The sequence below is a fragment of the Apostichopus japonicus genome, chromosome 22 (genome assembly GCF_037975245.1).
Source record: "Apostichopus japonicus isolate 1M-3 chromosome 22, ASM3797524v1, whole genome shotgun sequence".
NCBI classification, from domain to species: Eukaryota; Metazoa; Echinodermata; class Holothuroidea; order Aspidochirotida; family Stichopodidae; genus Apostichopus; species Apostichopus japonicus.
The window spans coordinates 26,222,312-26,238,361 of NC_092582.1; the positions used below are offsets into that span (position 1 = coordinate 26,222,312).

Sequence of the window (16,050 nt, forward strand, 5' to 3'; positions counted from 1 at the left end):
GTTGTTTTCATTTTCGTAAACGAATCTGTAGATTTCTTGTTGAGACATATTAAGAGTTGGCCATCACTGCTTGTATAGTTTCATCTACACAGTTTGCGTACTTTACAGGCATATTACGCACATAGGACAAAATACATCGGAAACTTACAATGTTTGCGTATTAATAGACGTAACAATGCATGAACGTACAGTAGGTACCTTTGAACGTCTGATATGACAGAATAAACACAGCAAGGCATAAATATCAGATATGTATTGTGTTATCAAATAAAGTCTTTGATTGTGTAAACTATAAAACATGAACTTTGGAACCAGTTACAACTATAGAATGATTCCTACCGATATCTATTTAGCGTCCAGGATCGTATGTCAGAACGTCACATGACCTACACGACGCCATCTTGCAAATTGGATGCTCTTCATTCCTGTTTCCGTATGTTCTTTTTTCGTGATTATCGTCAGTTCTTTTAGGATTAAGGATTCTAAACTTAAATTCTACTCTGGATGATAAACCAACAAAGCGATAATCGTACTGGTAAGTAACGCACAGGAGAGAGTAATGGTGTGAAGCTATATATGTACTGATATACTAAACACGTCATTAATAACACAGGCTGTGTACTGATATACTAAACACGTCATAAATAACACAGGCTATATGCTAAATTTATGACAACAGATTATTATATAAAGGATTAAATTCCATGTCTGTATGATCGTATTTCAATGTCGCTTTCGATATTTCATTAATTTGAAGGGAATAATTTTAAGCTCATGTTGGTCAAACTGTTATTATGTAAATCCTGGTTATTTAATAGTTCATTCATGTAGCTACAACATATCTCTTCCAATCAGAACATGTGCTATCCTTTCACTCTATTGCTGTCAGACCAGATCATAAATATACTTACAGTGAGTCCTGTCGAAACAGAAATGTAGAATTGTAATACTTTCATAGCAGGCCTTGCGCCCTTAGGTTTATAGGTCCAACTTAAATGAATGAATCGGGATGAAAATCATTTAATATATTCCTCACGGTATAGGCTTACTTTCAGCTTGCATTATATACACGAGAGAGATGCATTTGTTTTACTTTCTATCCGTATAGAACATGGAATAAATCATGTTGGAAGAATATGGACCATTGGATCAGTTTTACCAAGATACATCTAGTGAGAAGTTCATGGATCATGGTATAAGTTAGGCATATATGTGCGAAGTAAAGAGAACATTGAATAAGTTAGAATAGGCTTACCCGGTGGGAATGTGGTTCTTGTCAGTGAAACCACTGTGAAAGATTACAGTATTATTAAACTCTACAAACTTCCTGATAACAAGGAAGAATATAAAAACAATAGAATGAACTGATTACGTTTATGAAAATAACTTATTTTTAAGATTTTTGTTTTTATGATAGCAATCACGTGACTGATATTTTTGCTTAATCAGAACGATGCATGGTAATATTATTTTTCTGAAATTATTAGAAAAATATAAATCATGTGAGATTCAAACTAATCTAGCTTATAAAGGAACCGTTACTATAAATTTTCCTCTGCCCGAGTCTCAGTCGTGCTACTTAAAGCAGCAGTTTAACTTAGGCTTTCAATTTTACCCTGGTAGGGTAATATACTATACAAAAGGATGTGTATTAATAACAGCGGGTCATCCCTGTTTAGTGTCATAAAATAAAGGTTACTTAGGGAATTATTAATCAATTTGATCCTCAATGTTAATATTTCGTCAAGTGCACGCTTGGTAATGAACCGTGACTATAGTCAAACGTATGACGTACATCTTTATCTGATGTCACTATCGATTAGTAATGATAGAATAATAAAAATAAACTCAAACAGCTTCTTTAGCATGCAAATGATAAACGTTGTATCTACAATTAGGAGAGCCTCACAATAATTGTGAAGCCCGCCATCTAAACTGACGACCTGTAGGTGACATTCTAAAAGGATATCATGAATATTGATGACAAAACAGAAAGTTGAGTTTTCAGGTTGGGTTGATATTAGATTACTTCGATTAGATTAGAAGGTCGATGTTTTGTGTAAACAATAAATAGTAAATAAGGGATAAGGAGAGATTCACTTTGATGTAATCTTTGTCGAGCCAGAGACCTGTTGGTATATAGTGACTGGTTCTGTTGACTTATATAATTATATATTGATTTATGATAATTTTAGTAAGTTAGTTTAATCCATGCACACTGTATCTATGTATTCAACAGATCATCGCTTTGAGAGATAATCATAGATAATATCACTCAAAGGAAAAGAAAAGGCCCAAGTTCATCCCGCCAACCGGCCGCAAAAGTTGTTGTGACGTCATTATTGATGGAGCGCCTTACAGTGCAAGGTTTGTTGTAGTTACATAGTTTTGGATTAGTAGCTTAAGCATAAGAAGGCTGATGTTAAAATAAACATTGGTAACGACTTAAGCCTCAGCATTGCAAATACACTGCAAAAACAAATTGGTTAATTTCATAACCAATTCCATTGTTTGGAATGTAATTGGTCAAGCCAACCATTATATTGTTTACTTGTAACCAACGTACACCAATTTAGTAGGTAGTCCTGAACATTAGCAATAGGTTAACTACACCAACAATAATTGGTTCTAAGTACGTCATTATATGAGTCATATCCGTGACTTTGTTCTCTGCATGCTTTGGCTCGCCACGCGCGTATGGAAAGCCATTTTAACATTTAATCGGGAATTTTAGATATCTGAAATTGTTTCTTATTTCAGATATCTGAAATTGAATTCGAGATATCTAAAACAGATTTCGAGATATCTGAAATTCTAATTCAGATATCTGAAATTGAATTCGAGATATCTGAAATTGAATTCGAGATATCTAAAATAGATTTCGAGATATCTGAAATTCTAATTCAGATATCTGAAATTGAAATCGAGATATCTGAAATTGAATTCGAGATATCCGAAATTGAATTCGAGATATCTGAAATTCTATTTCAGATATCTTACATTTAATTCGAGATATCTGAAATTGAATTCGAGATATCTGAAATAAAATTCAAGATATCTACAATTCTAATTCGAGATATCTGAAATTGAATTCGAGATATCTGCAATTGAATTCGAGATATCTGAAATGCATATGCATAAATTCCCGATTAAATGTTAAAATGGCACGTATGGAAAGCCATTTTAACATTTAATCGGTAATTTTCATATATCTCTAATTGAATTCGAGATATCTGAAATTGAATTCGAGATATCTAAAATTCTATTTCAGATATCTGAAATTGAATTCGAGATATCTGAAATTGAATTCGAGATATCTGAAAATGAATTCGAGATATCTGAAATTTTATTTCAGATATCTGAAATTGAATTCAAGATATCTGAAATTGAATTCGAGATATCCAAAATTCTATTTCAGATATCTGAAATTGAATTCGAGATATCTGAAATTGAATTCGAGATATCTGAAATTGAATTCGAGATATCTCGAATTCAATCTCATATATCTGAAATTCCCTGGTATTTCGAGATATCTGAAATTGATTTTAAGATATCTGCAAATATTTGTAGATATCTTAAATAAATTGGAGATATCTGTAATTTAATTTGAGATATCTGAAATTATTTCGAGATATCTGAAATTCGTTATTAAATGTTAAAACGGCTTTCCATACGCGCGGGAAACCGCTCTCCGTTTAATTGTGTGCGTCCACCACTAGCACTGCACTGCAATTTATTGTGTTAACCACCCAGTTACGTACGTTACACAACACTGATGAGTGCACTCCAGGCACAACGGCAAGGTGTACCAGGTAAACTAAGCTAATTCCGCTCATTTTAATCGACATGGACCATTACGTGAAGAACATTCTAACAGAATGGAACCTAGAAATGCTTCACGAAGTCTTTGAAGGTAAGAAGATTATGTAAATTGTGCAGTAATAATCAATGTATTGGCATTACTGTAGGCTAAGGTTATACGGCCTAGCCTACCAATGCAACTTTAGTGACATGACAAGCGACGTTCGCCTAGTGTTACCACTAAATGTTAAGCCTAACATTATGATATAATAGCGCTGTAGGCCTAGGCCTCCTACAGTGCTGCGTACACTACTGTACCTGCAGGCTGAGGTCTGTCCTAAGCTAGCACTGGACTAGTGTTATACTTGCTTAGTGCTAGACCTAGGTCCCAGGCTACTTTTTTTTAAATTTTGTTTCTCTGGAACTTGGAGGGTAGCTATCCAGTCAAAATGTCCCCAGACCAAAACATCCCTGCATTTTTAGCAACCAAAATGTCCCCGCTTTTTACCAAAATGTACATGGTATTGTAATGGCCTATTGCCAGTATTGGGTACAAAAATGTCCCAGCAGCTAGGAAATGTGAGAGGAATTTGAAAACTGAGTGTAAGGACGGAATTAGGAATGCTGAATTTTTTTCATTAACACGTTTTTATAATGTTAGGCCTGGGCTACTTGCTCAAGAAGAGGGATCGAATAATGAAGAAAAGTATACTTAGGGCCGTCAACCACTTCAATCCTTCGCATATGGGCTGTATGGTAGTACATTGCACCACTTACTAGCCTATATACTAGCCTAGTCACTTATTGTAGCCTATACTAGATGCACATAACCCAAGCACTCATTGTGTTGCAAGTACTGCAGTAGGCTAGCACTCTTCAATTTTCCAGAAAACTACTGTGCCTTATCAGTCACACCATCAACTGTGTTTTATTTTAGTTATTTTGCATTAACAAGACTCAGAGATTAAGTAGCATGCTAAATCATGTTTCAAGAGTGGAGTATATCACACAATTTTAGAAAGGAATAGATGAGACAGTTCTTAAAGGGCTGTTTGCTCGGTGAGGGTGGGTTTAGTGGCATGTCACATGTCCCCCTAAAAATTATCGCTGCCCCCAAGTACCCCCATTCTGTTTACTTTTCATATTTAAGATTGAAGAAGATTTCCAGAAATTGCATGAAGGGTCCCAAAGAGGTTTTTCAAGACAAGTAGTCAGCCGTGTTGCTCTAGACGTGAAGGATCCTGCCATAAAACGGACTTTAGCACTTATGGATAAGGAACCAGAATTACCCCAAGGTAGAGTGTGTCTTCGGTATTCAGTGTAAAAGTTGTGTTGGAGAATTCCCCTGGCTCATTATTGTAATGTTCTCTGAGTTGCTATGTTAATAAGAACTGTGTTGGTTGCTAAATATAATACTGGTCAGATGACAAACACCAAGAAAAGTTCACACATAAAATCACTTGCAATATGTTTAAGAGGAATGCATTCTAAGTGATTTGGTGAAAATTTGAGTAAATGTACTGTAGGTGCGTGGATTGAAAGTTCCTATTCTTTAAAAATTTTCAGCTTTGTCCCATGTAGTGAACTGTAGCAAATAGGTGTGACATCATCTTCAATATCCTCAATGACACTATCATATATTCCAAAAAGAACCCATAGCTCTTAATTTTAATTATGTATAATACTTTATAACATCCTCTTCAGTGTACAGTTCTAGGTCATAATTCAGGGTAAAAAACTAAGGCTGTACAAAACAAAGAACTTCTGGTAGTATTAAGGAGGTGATTTCATAAAGCTTCAAGGTCCTGTCTAACATCAGCTGTCATTTGTAGGCTACATGTGTTTTCATCCCATATCTTGTACTGAGTCAAACACACCCAAAATTTTCTAAACAGCTTAACTAAGGGCACTCCCATCTGGCGACACTGCAGAACCCCCAGAGGTTATTCCCCAAATTTATACAGGGGAAACATATCAGTAGTAATTCAAAACTGCTGTTTGTACTGACAGCTTTCAGAGTATCATGCTTTGGAGAGGCTAAATGGTTACACATCTCCCCCAACCCCCACATTTTCAAAGCACTTGTAGGCACAATCCTCCATTCAGATTACCCCCCCCCCCCAAAAAAAAATACTTCTCTTGTTCAGATATTATCACAGCTTCACATATTTTCCAATTTCTAGTTCAAGTTTCTGTTCCTTTCTTATAGATACCTATGGGGCTGCTTCCTTGTATTTGATGCCAAGTCTGTTTACACCTGGCAGTGTTGCCATCAAGAAGGGAAGCCAGAAGAGATGGAAGCCAACCATATCGGAGAGCATAAGGGCTTTCATTGCAGTGCTACCAGTTAGTATTTTGCTTAGAGTATTATTGCATGTTGTGGACGGTAGCAGTCATGAGTGCAGAGTTAACTGCTTCAGCATTTTAAAGAAACTGTTATTTCATGGTATATATACACAAAGAAACTTTGTTTCAAAACATTTTGTAAATAATTGGTTGTAAGTTAAAAAAATTGTTTAGAACTTTGTGCTAGAAATGAAAGTTGTAAAAAGACTGATAGAATGGTTTGGTTAAAGTGATAATTAAGCAGCCTAAATGTGTTTTAACTACCTGGTCAAAACACAGCATCACAAATGCTAAGGAATAGGACATGCAGGGAGGCTGGTGTAGTTGTAACCCATTTAACTATACCTTACTTTCTTATTTCTTTTAAATGCCTTTCAGTTCCAGTACCATTTTGATTATGATGGTTTGTTTCTTACATATCTTGTTCCCAATTGTGAACAGCTCATTTCAGTAACACATTTACTCATTTACATTGCAGGTTGGAGCGGACTTGGAGAAATTCAAGGAAGAAAGACACACAGAATGCCGAAACCATTCTGTTACCTGGCAGCCGCAGGTCGTAGTAATTGGCACTTCTGTTCTGGATGTTCAGCAAGTCTTCGTATTTTTGAACAACATTGTATATTCCGTGCCCTCGGTTGTTAAAGGCATAGATGTCTGCTTTAAAACTTTTCAGGTCTTCAATATTGAATATCCATTGGAGTGTAAGTCTCCGTGGACCTTTCTGCAGAGAGGCATTTATAATATTGAAACACAGTATGATTCTGTAACACCACGGGTAAGAGAACTGCTGTCGATCCTGAGACCGGACTCTGACTAAACTTTGGTGGACATGTGCAAGGCTTCTGCTTGGCCATTAAATGGGCTTACTGAGTTGATATTGATTATTTTTTGACAAGTCTGAAAAGAGATCATTGCATGACAATATTTGTAATTAGCCTCCTTATTCATGTATCACTTCCTGTAGTTACTGAAAATGTTGGAAATTGGTGTTTTTGTGGACGGGTTGCATAAGATTAATACTTGCAATACCAGGGAGGGGGAGGGGGTTACATGTCCCTTTTTGTAAATTTTGTAAATTTTTATGGAATAAAAAAACAGGCAAAGTTAACATGTTACAATGTGACTAAATTTAAGTCTTATGTAATGCATACCGTGAAAGTATGTCACCAACTTTTTGTGGCATGCAGTTTTAGAGTATGAATTTCTGACCCTTGATATCTGTTTATTATAACCATGTTTGTACTCCTTAAGTATCATTTGTTTTATTACTTGAAGATACTAAACATCCACCTGAGTTATATGATAAGGTTTCAGTGGAGTAAGGGTTAAATTCTTTCATTCATTTGTCCGTCCACTAATTTTGGTTATGTTGTTACTCAAACTGATGTTTTCTGAATATTAAAGCTTGGGAATGTTTGTTTTTGAAGCTTTTCTTCAAATTGAACAGCTATAGTTTTCCTTATATTTAGCAACATGAATTTTTGGGGAATGTTTTATCTATCCGTCCTTATTGCAACTTTTATGATACTGTTTTTATGATTTCAAGTGTAAACATTCAACTAAGTGTGCTATAAAACTAAAGCCATTTTACCAAGTGGTTTCTCTGATCAGTATTATGAATTCTACCATTAAAATTGTCTTGACAGCAGTTTCCCTTTTCTGATAGGCTATTGTGCTCATTATAAAACTATGCACAATATTGCTGTTTACTTTCTTCAGAAAGGTTGGAATGGCAAATGTTTTAACAATGCAGATTCCGTCCATAGTGCTTGCCTGCCCTTTATTTAATAAAAGCTCCATTTCCTGTTGTTTTTTCTTTATTTGCACACGCACAGTCGGCACAGAAAATTGTAAAATCCTATATGCATTGTTGCATCGATATTGTTTCTTTGCAAATGAACTAACCTTGACTGTATACCTCATATCATCCTTGCCATATCATTTTATGTAAATTGCATGCTGTTGTAGAGTTCCAAGAGCAATACATGATTGTGTTAAAGCTATAATACCATAAAAAAATGTTGTTCGATTCATTTTTGGCCTACACTGGAGAGCTGCAGTGCTGGACGCTGGAACAGATGAGGGAGAGCTGACTGAAGTCAACAACCAATAACCAATTAATTGGTTAAGGAACAGGATTGGTTATGTCAACCACATAAATTGGTTGCATAATTGGTGGACTTAACCAATTTTATTGGTTAATGTAACCAATTTTCATTGTTTAATGACTTAACCAATTGATGTTGGTTATGGTAGCCAATTTATTGGTGGGACTCACAACAAGTGATCAAATTGGTTGAAATTAACCATTTTTTTGGTTGCATTCAACCAATTTGTTTTTGCAGTGTACTCTTGCAGTGCATGATCGAGAGTTCAACACGGTTGTTTTATCATTATATAATTGTATTTTAATAAAAAGATAGGTTGGTGATATCCAACTGATTGAGTGACTTCTGTAACATGGTGAGATATTATAATAGACTGTATTAACATCACTGTATGTAGATGTAATCAAATGCACCGAAAACACCCCTACTTTTAGCACTTGGACTGCTAGGCAGGACTGAGTTCAGCTATAAAATGTTAATGTTTGTTTCACAGACGGTAGGCCACCTGTTATCAGATCGAGAGCAAAGTAATTGAAATATTAATGTTATTATAACTTAATTCACAAAGGCCAATAAAATCAACATCTACTGAATTCGAAGTGAATTATACCAGTTGAAATCGACATCTACCTTATTGATTTGACCTAACTGATTATAATTGTTATATGTAGATATGAACGCATACAAGGCGATATAAATATGCATATTACTCCGATTTAACTGGTATAATATGTCGTTCACAGTGACATCAGCTTGTCCACCGTTATCGTTTACAGTTCATTATATATAAGCACTGACACGCCCCAATTTTATTGACCAACACATAATGCTTACAAATCAACTTTTGTTCTCTTTTTAGACAAAAAGGACATTCTCATCAGTTCTCTGAAGAGCAGGTATAAACTACAATATGACGCAATCCAGCCCATACCGTACATCAAGGACAGACTATATTGTGTTGACAAGGTATTTGTTGAGGGCGGTACAGAGATCTATGTTGTTCAAGGAGCGACGAGGGAGATAGAAGGACCATGGGTACGTGTGGACTCGTACAAAGATATCTTCACAGACCCTCGAATGAAAGCCAAACGGCGCATCATAGAAGCAGAAGCCGGGTATGGTAAGTCAACAGTGACCCTACAGCTCGCCTATGATTGGTGCAATGGTGTCAAGGATTCACCTTTTAAAGACGTAGAGATTCTGATTCTTCTCCGGTTGAGGCAGCTGAACAGCAAGATATCTATCTATCAAGCAATTAAGCTGTTCTTAGCACCTAACGATCCTCGAATCAAATCTTCTGATATTAAAGATATCATTGAAAGCTGTTCTTCTGTTAAGGTACTCCTGGACGGGTATGATGAGTTTCCTGATAGGGATGGAGCTACCGAAAGTGACGTAGAACGTATCATTACCAGCAATATGTTTGAGAATATTGATGTTAACCTGACAACCAGATATCTTCCGAAGGACTATGACAAAGCAAACACAAAGCGAGCGCGGTTAGTTGGTTTTGACGAAAAAGCACGTGACCAGTACATTCGAAAGGCTGTTACTGGGGAAGATCACGAAAGCGTTGCTAAAATTAAGCGCGCTATAAAAGCAAACCCGATCCTGGATGACTTATGTCAAGTTCCTCTCATCTTTGTCATGCTTTCTCACATGACCCACGAAAAGACACAACTTCAGAAATTCAAGTCAGTCACTGAGTTCTTTAGTTACATGATCCAATGCTTCCATAGTCATCTTAGTAACAAATCATTGGCTAAAGGTGCAAAGGCGTATAACATTGAGTATGCTGTCAAATACAAGGAACTGAGTAAAGTAGCATTTGAAGGTCTCTGCGGTGAAAACCAACAGTTATCATGGCGTAAGGATGGACTCTGTACACGACTAGGTCAAGGGTTTTGTCAACATTATATTGCAGTCGGTATCTTGGTAGAGGAAGAAGTGTCTGTTGAGACAAACGAACAGACTTCTGCTACAGACATACAGACAAGGACTGACTTAAGGTTCTACCATCAACTATTCTGTGAATGGTTTGCGTCTTTTAGACTGGCAGAAGTTTTAGCTGCTACAAGAGGTGCATCTGAGCTGGAGAATGTTCTTGATAAAGTGGATCCGTTTAATCTTCAGTACCTCTATCGATTCACCTGTGGGATTAGCTCAGCAGTTGGGAAGAGAATAATAGAATACTTGAAGAGCAGGAGAGACAGTGCTAAGTTTGCCATCCTCTGCATCCTGGAACAAACTGGTAAGGTAGATGGAATCAAGGACACCGTCAGGGATCTGTGTTCAAAGGAAGTTCGGATCAGCAACGAAGACAGCAAGCTTCTTCAGAGATCCACCATCCAGCTCTTGGAGATTGCATCTAGATTTGATGTAAGTATGTTTATCATATGGAAACAGTATGATACGTTAGGTTCTGTTAACTATACCAAAATAATGATGTTGATTGATTAACTAAGTACACAAAAAAATCGATATCAACATATTTTTTTAATAAAACATCCACTCCATGAATATTTACATACGACTCAGTGACAGACAAATCTAAATAAATGTATCTTACATTAAACTACTCAGCCCGACAAGAGAAAGTCACAAATTATCAATGTGTTGTTTTATTTAAAATAAATCTTGTCTCATCGATGACTGTTTTGTTATGAGATATCATTCAAACCTATTGAAAGTATAAGCAAAGATAGTTCAAGAATTAAGTCTACTGAAAAAAATCTCAGTCTCAGATAATCTAGACAGACAGAGTTCCATTCATTCGTAAATACGCGATTCAGATCTCTAAAATATGTAAAGAAAACCAAACTGTAAACTCTAACGGGTCACCACGAGAGTTAATGTATTAAACTTAACAACTGAGAGATTACTGATCGAATCTACAGAAGCTCGTACTACAATTTGCTTTATATACAGGTCAACATAGACCTCTATGCAGAACGTACATGGAAAGGAACTTAAGATTCAATACCTTACCATTCACGGGAAGTAATGTGAAACCTGCAATAGGGGCGCAAATTAAGATTTAACTTAAATGTTATTACAAATCTCAACCACAAAGAACAAAGTTAGTAACAGTGTAGATTGATTGGTATGTATAATAGATGTGTTGTAATCATAGGCGTAAGAGGCGGCGGACTGGGGAATTTTTCGGGCACCTACTGAAAGAAAACAAATTGGTATGATATAGTAAAGGAAATCAATAGTTTTCACCAGCACCTATATATTCGGTAATTCACCAGTGTGTTTTTCAATGGTTAAACTGATATTATTATTATCATTATTATTGTAACGACTAACCCAAAAATGATAACCAAAATGGAAAGGGTAATTACACGGCAAATGATTGTATTAAATTGGCATGCAATGTTATAACCGATGCATGCCTGTATGATATGTACATTTACGTGTTGAAATGTTTTTGTTATATATCAAGTCGTTACAGCCCCCCCCCCCCCCACTCAAATTAGGCTCCAACGTCTATGGCTGTAATTGACGCTGCAGGAAGGTGGATAGGGTATATAGTTTTATACATTTCTAAATTAGTGTTTTCTTGACGTAGGATGTTCCTATCAACGTCTAGGACACTGCATGGAGGTAATATAGGCTAATATATTCCTTGTCACTAAAATATTGTCTTAAAGGGTAACTATAAGTAAAATTTTCGTATGGATATGTTCTAGTCAAATAAGAATAAGAAAATATGGGTGTCAGAAATATATTAATAGCTATTGAATTTTTCAAGACGTTCACCTTAGAAACTATGTTAAAACGATGGAATGCCCCTTTAAGGTTTCAGAGATGACGATTCATCTCCCTCTGTAACAGACCTACATGTTAACATTAATGCATTGATTTATAAATTAAATAACCCCAAAAAAGTATTATTCTAACTTCACACTATAACAACAGAGTAACACTGAATGACATTGAACATCATTTACCCTTGACATATTTGTAATCTGTAATATATACATATCCCTAATTGTAATCTAAGGTAGACATATCCCTGATTGTAATGTAGTGTAGACGTAGCCCTTGTTGTAATCTACCAGTAGACAAATCCCTAATATACGGTAGACATATCCCTGATTACAATCTAGTGTAGAACTATCCCTTATTGTAATCTAGGGTAGACATATCCCTTATAGTAATCTAGGGTAGAGATATCCCTTATTGTAATCTAGGGTAGACATATCCCTTGTTGTAATCTAGGGTAGACATATTCCTTATTGTAATCTAGGGTAGAGCTATCCCTTATTGTAATCTAAGGTAGACATATCCCTTATTGTAATCTAGGGTAGACATATCCCTTGTTGTAATCTAGGGTAGACATATCCCTGATTGTAATCAGTGCAGACATATCCCTTATTATAATCTAGTGTAGAGCTATCTCTTATTGTAATCTAGGGTAGATATATCCTTTATTGTAATCTAGGGTAGACATATCTCAAATAGTAAACTAGGGTAGACGTATCCCTTATTGTAATGTAGGGTAGACATTATCCTTTATTCTAATCTAGGGTAGACATATCCCTGATTGTAATCTAGTGTAGACGTATCCCTTACTCTTATCTAGGATATATATCCCTCATTGTAATCTGGGTTGGCACTATCCCTCATTGTTATCTAGGGTGCCAATATCCCTCATTGATCTCTAAGTTGGCCATATATCTCATTATAACCTAGGTTCGGGCGCGTAGCCAAGGGGGGCGAAGGGGCGACAGCCCCCCCCCCCACCTTTTTTATGATATTGCTAGTAATTTCAAAATAAAAAATGCTTAGATGCAACTAACAAGGCCTGGGTAGTGCGTTTTCCAACGATCTGAGAGGTATTTTAGGACAAAATGTTCTTCGCGCCAACACATGGCGGCGCTACACTTAGAAAGTTGTTGCAGATGCTACAATTTTCGCCCCTCCCTTGGCAAATTCCTCGCTAAGCCCCTGCCTAGGTTGGCCACATCCCTCATTGTCATCTGCTGCTTGGGTGTAGCAAGTCTGTATCATATGCTGTTTAGATGTCCAGAATGAAACTAATCGGTGCTGTTAGCTCCGGAATATTATTTTATCTGTTTTAGAAAAGGCCAATTTATTAGGGAAAAGACATTTTTATCTTGATGACCCTTCAAAGCTGCCCTAAAAAGCTCTTGCTACAATGCTATATGGAGGCAACTATACATTGGACAGCAACTGAAGTAATATTGTACCATAATGGAGGGCAGGAACAGAGGGTAGCTAGGGGAGGGGAAAAGGCCCTCAAATATTTGTCTGCATGTCACCCCAGTCATGTACATTGGACAGCAACTGAACTAATCTGTACCCATGATGGAGGGCAGGGGTAGCTAGGGGAGGGGAATAGGCCCTCAAATATTTGTCTGCATGTCACCCCCAGTCATATACATTGGACAGCAACTGAACTAATCTGTACCCATAATGGAGGGCAGGGGTAGCTAGGGGAGGGGAATAGGCCATCAAATATTTGTCTGCATGTCACCCCCAGTCATATATTGGACAGCAACTGAACTAATCTGTACCCATAATGGAGGGCAGGAGTAGCTAGGGGAGGGGAAATAGGCCCTCAAATATTTGTCTGCATGTCACCCCCAGTCATATACATTGGACAGCAACTGAACTCATCTGCACCCATAATGGAGGGCAGGAGCAGAGGGGTTGCTAGGGGAGGGAAATAGGCCCTCAAATATTTGTCTGCATGTCACCCCCAGTCATGTACATTGGACAGCAACTGAACTAATCTGTACCCATAATGGAGGGCAGGAGTAGCTAGGGGAGGGAAATAGGCCCTCAAATATTTGTCTGCATGTCACCCCCAGTCATATACATTGGACAGCAACTGAACTCATCTGCACCCATAATGGAGGGCAGGAGCAGAGGGGTTGCTAGGGGAGGGAAATAGGCCCTCAAATATTTGTCTGCATGTCACCCCCAGTCATATACATTATACAGCAACTGAACTAATCTGTACCCATAATGGAGGGCAGGAGTAGCTAGGGGAGGGAAATAGGCCCTCAAATATTTGTCTGCATGTCACCCCCAGTCATATACATTGGACAGCAACTGAACTCATCTGCACCCATAATGGAGGGCAGGAGCAGAGGGGTTGCTAGGGGAGGGGAAATAGGCCCTCAAATATTTGTCTGCCACCCTCAGTCATATACATTGGACAGCAAAGTTCTGAACTAATCTGTACCCATTATGGAGGGCAGCAGCAGAGGGGTAGCTACGGGAGGGGGAGAGGCCCTCAAATATTTGTCTGCCACCCTCAGTCATATACACTGGACAGCAACTGAATTTTGGTGTAAAACAGGTGTACTTTTACTATCTCTCTCTCAATACGCAAATATAACGTTAATACAAAATCATAAGATTTACTTACTCTTTACAGAGACTTTATCTTGTATCATAATCGAGGGCAGGGGAGGAACAGAAGGGTAGCTACGGGAGGGGAATAGGCCCTCAAATATCTGTCTGCCACCCCTTGAGAGAATCAAAACTGGATTGATAGAGGTATATATATTAAAGTAAGAAACATTATTGCCTATAGGTTTCCTTTATTCTGTTGGTTTTAGCCAGGCGCGTAGCCAGGAATTTGCCAAGGGAGGGGCGAAACTGAGATTTGGCAATGCAAACTATCTAAGTGTAGCGCCACCATGATTGACGCGAAGCGTACAAGAAAATTTTGGCTGTAAATGCTTCCCAGATCGCTGGAAATGGCACTTCCCAGGCCTTGTAAGTTGCATCTAAGCATTTTCTCTTTTGAAAATACTAGCGATATCATAAAAACATTAACAAAAATTAAAAAATATGCTCAAGGGGGGCGGCTGCCCCCTTCGCCCCCCCCTTGCTACGCGCCTGGTTTTAGCTGTAACAGGTGGCAACATCCGCTCCGACTGTTATTACCAAGTACGCAATATAATGTTTGAGGGTATTACGGTGGCTAAGAAGGAACATTGATCACAGAACATTATGTTAACACATTCTTGGTCGAATTTACCTGCTTACCTCGACTATTATTCCCGAGTAGAATAATGACCTAACATGTTGAAATTTTGTGGTTTTATTTCTGATATTTGATTTTCTTATCGAGCAATTAAGACTGATAAAACACTTTGGACGCATGATCGAAATTGTAACGTTTCTCATGAAGTTTTGACGTTTATCTAGAAATTTCGACACCAAACATAAACTGAGAATACAAATTTTAAGTTAAAATCGATTATTTGATTACCTCGCATTGTTTGAATAACAAAGGATCCACCTAAATGACCCAATAATGTCTTAAAGTACAATCGTAGATGAGTAGAGCTGGTGTCGTGGACACTGGAAAATGTCACAAACTGAATATCTTTTTATCTAACAAGTGAACTAAGGAAGATGCATGTGATAATGCACCCCCACACCCCCGTCCCCCTCCAGCCACCCCTTCCGACTCACCCTCCAGCCACCCTCCAACTCACACACCTCCCTTTGACACCCAATGTTTTCAGCCTGTCGGTCCAACGAATATAACCTTTAATTTGTGTTATTACTAATTGTATCAAGAACACTCCGTCTTCCACTCCACCCAACTCCATGCAACTAACTGCGTGTATAGGGCTATGTACTGACCATGTTAGAAAAGATAGAACAGACACAATCTATAACTATCACGCCACCACCGGGCCCCCTCCCTAGTAACACTATACTTGGAGACATTATCAGGTGACAATCATCTCCTATTTAAGTGATACAGCTGTGATTTTACAGAGCACGTGACATGTCT

General features: G+C 37.5%; 2 protein-coding genes across 3 annotated transcripts; both read left to right on the plus strand.

Moving 5' to 3' along the window:
- The first annotated feature begins 210 nt into the window (after window positions 1–210).
- On the plus strand, window positions 211–10,718 carry LOC139964105 (NLR family CARD domain-containing protein 4-like). Its single transcript, XM_071965456.1, has 3 exons — window positions 211–535; window positions 2,240–2,367; window positions 9,118–10,718. Exons 2-3 carry the CDS (start codon window positions 2,346–2,348, stop codon window positions 10,716–10,718), a joined length of 1,623 nt encoding a protein of 540 aa, XP_071821557.1. The 5' UTR covers window positions 211–535; window positions 2,240–2,345.
- Window positions 3,745–7,247, plus strand: LOC139963942 (uncharacterized). Of its 2 annotated transcripts, XM_071965184.1 has the most exons (4): window positions 3,746–3,913; window positions 4,952–5,096; window positions 6,011–6,147; window positions 6,626–7,247. In XM_071965184.1, the coding sequence occupies exons 2-4, from the start codon at window positions 5,069–5,071 to the stop codon at window positions 6,965–6,967; spliced, it is 507 nt and encodes a 168-aa protein (XP_071821285.1). In that variant the 5' UTR covers window positions 3,746–3,913; window positions 4,952–5,068; the 3' UTR covers window positions 6,968–7,247. The 2 variants fall into 2 exon arrangements, with proteins under 2 accessions (XP_071821284.1, XP_071821285.1); XM_071965183.1 differs by lacking the exon at window positions 4,952–5,096 and having other exon boundaries at window positions 3,745–3,913.
- Window positions 10,719–16,050: the final 5,332 nt, after the last annotated feature.

Coding starts and splice junctions, on each gene's coding strand:
- LOC139964105 (XM_071965456.1), top strand. CDS start 2,346: ATGGAGCGCCTTACAGTGCAAG. Junction 2,368..9,117: donor GGAGCGCCTTACAGTGCAAG/GTTTGTTGTAGT, acceptor TTCTCTTTTTAG/ACAAAAAGGACATTCTCATC.
- LOC139963942 (XM_071965183.1), top strand. CDS start 3,847: ATGGACCATTACGTGAAGAACATTCTAACAGAATGGAACCTAGAAATG. Junction 3,914..6,010: donor GCTTCACGAAGTCTTTGAAG/GTAAGAAGATTA, acceptor CCTTTCTTATAG/ATACCTATGGGGCTGCTTCC. Junction 6,148..6,625: donor CTTTCATTGCAGTGCTACCA/GTTAGTATTTTG, acceptor TTTACATTGCAG/GTTGGAGCGGACTTGGAGAA.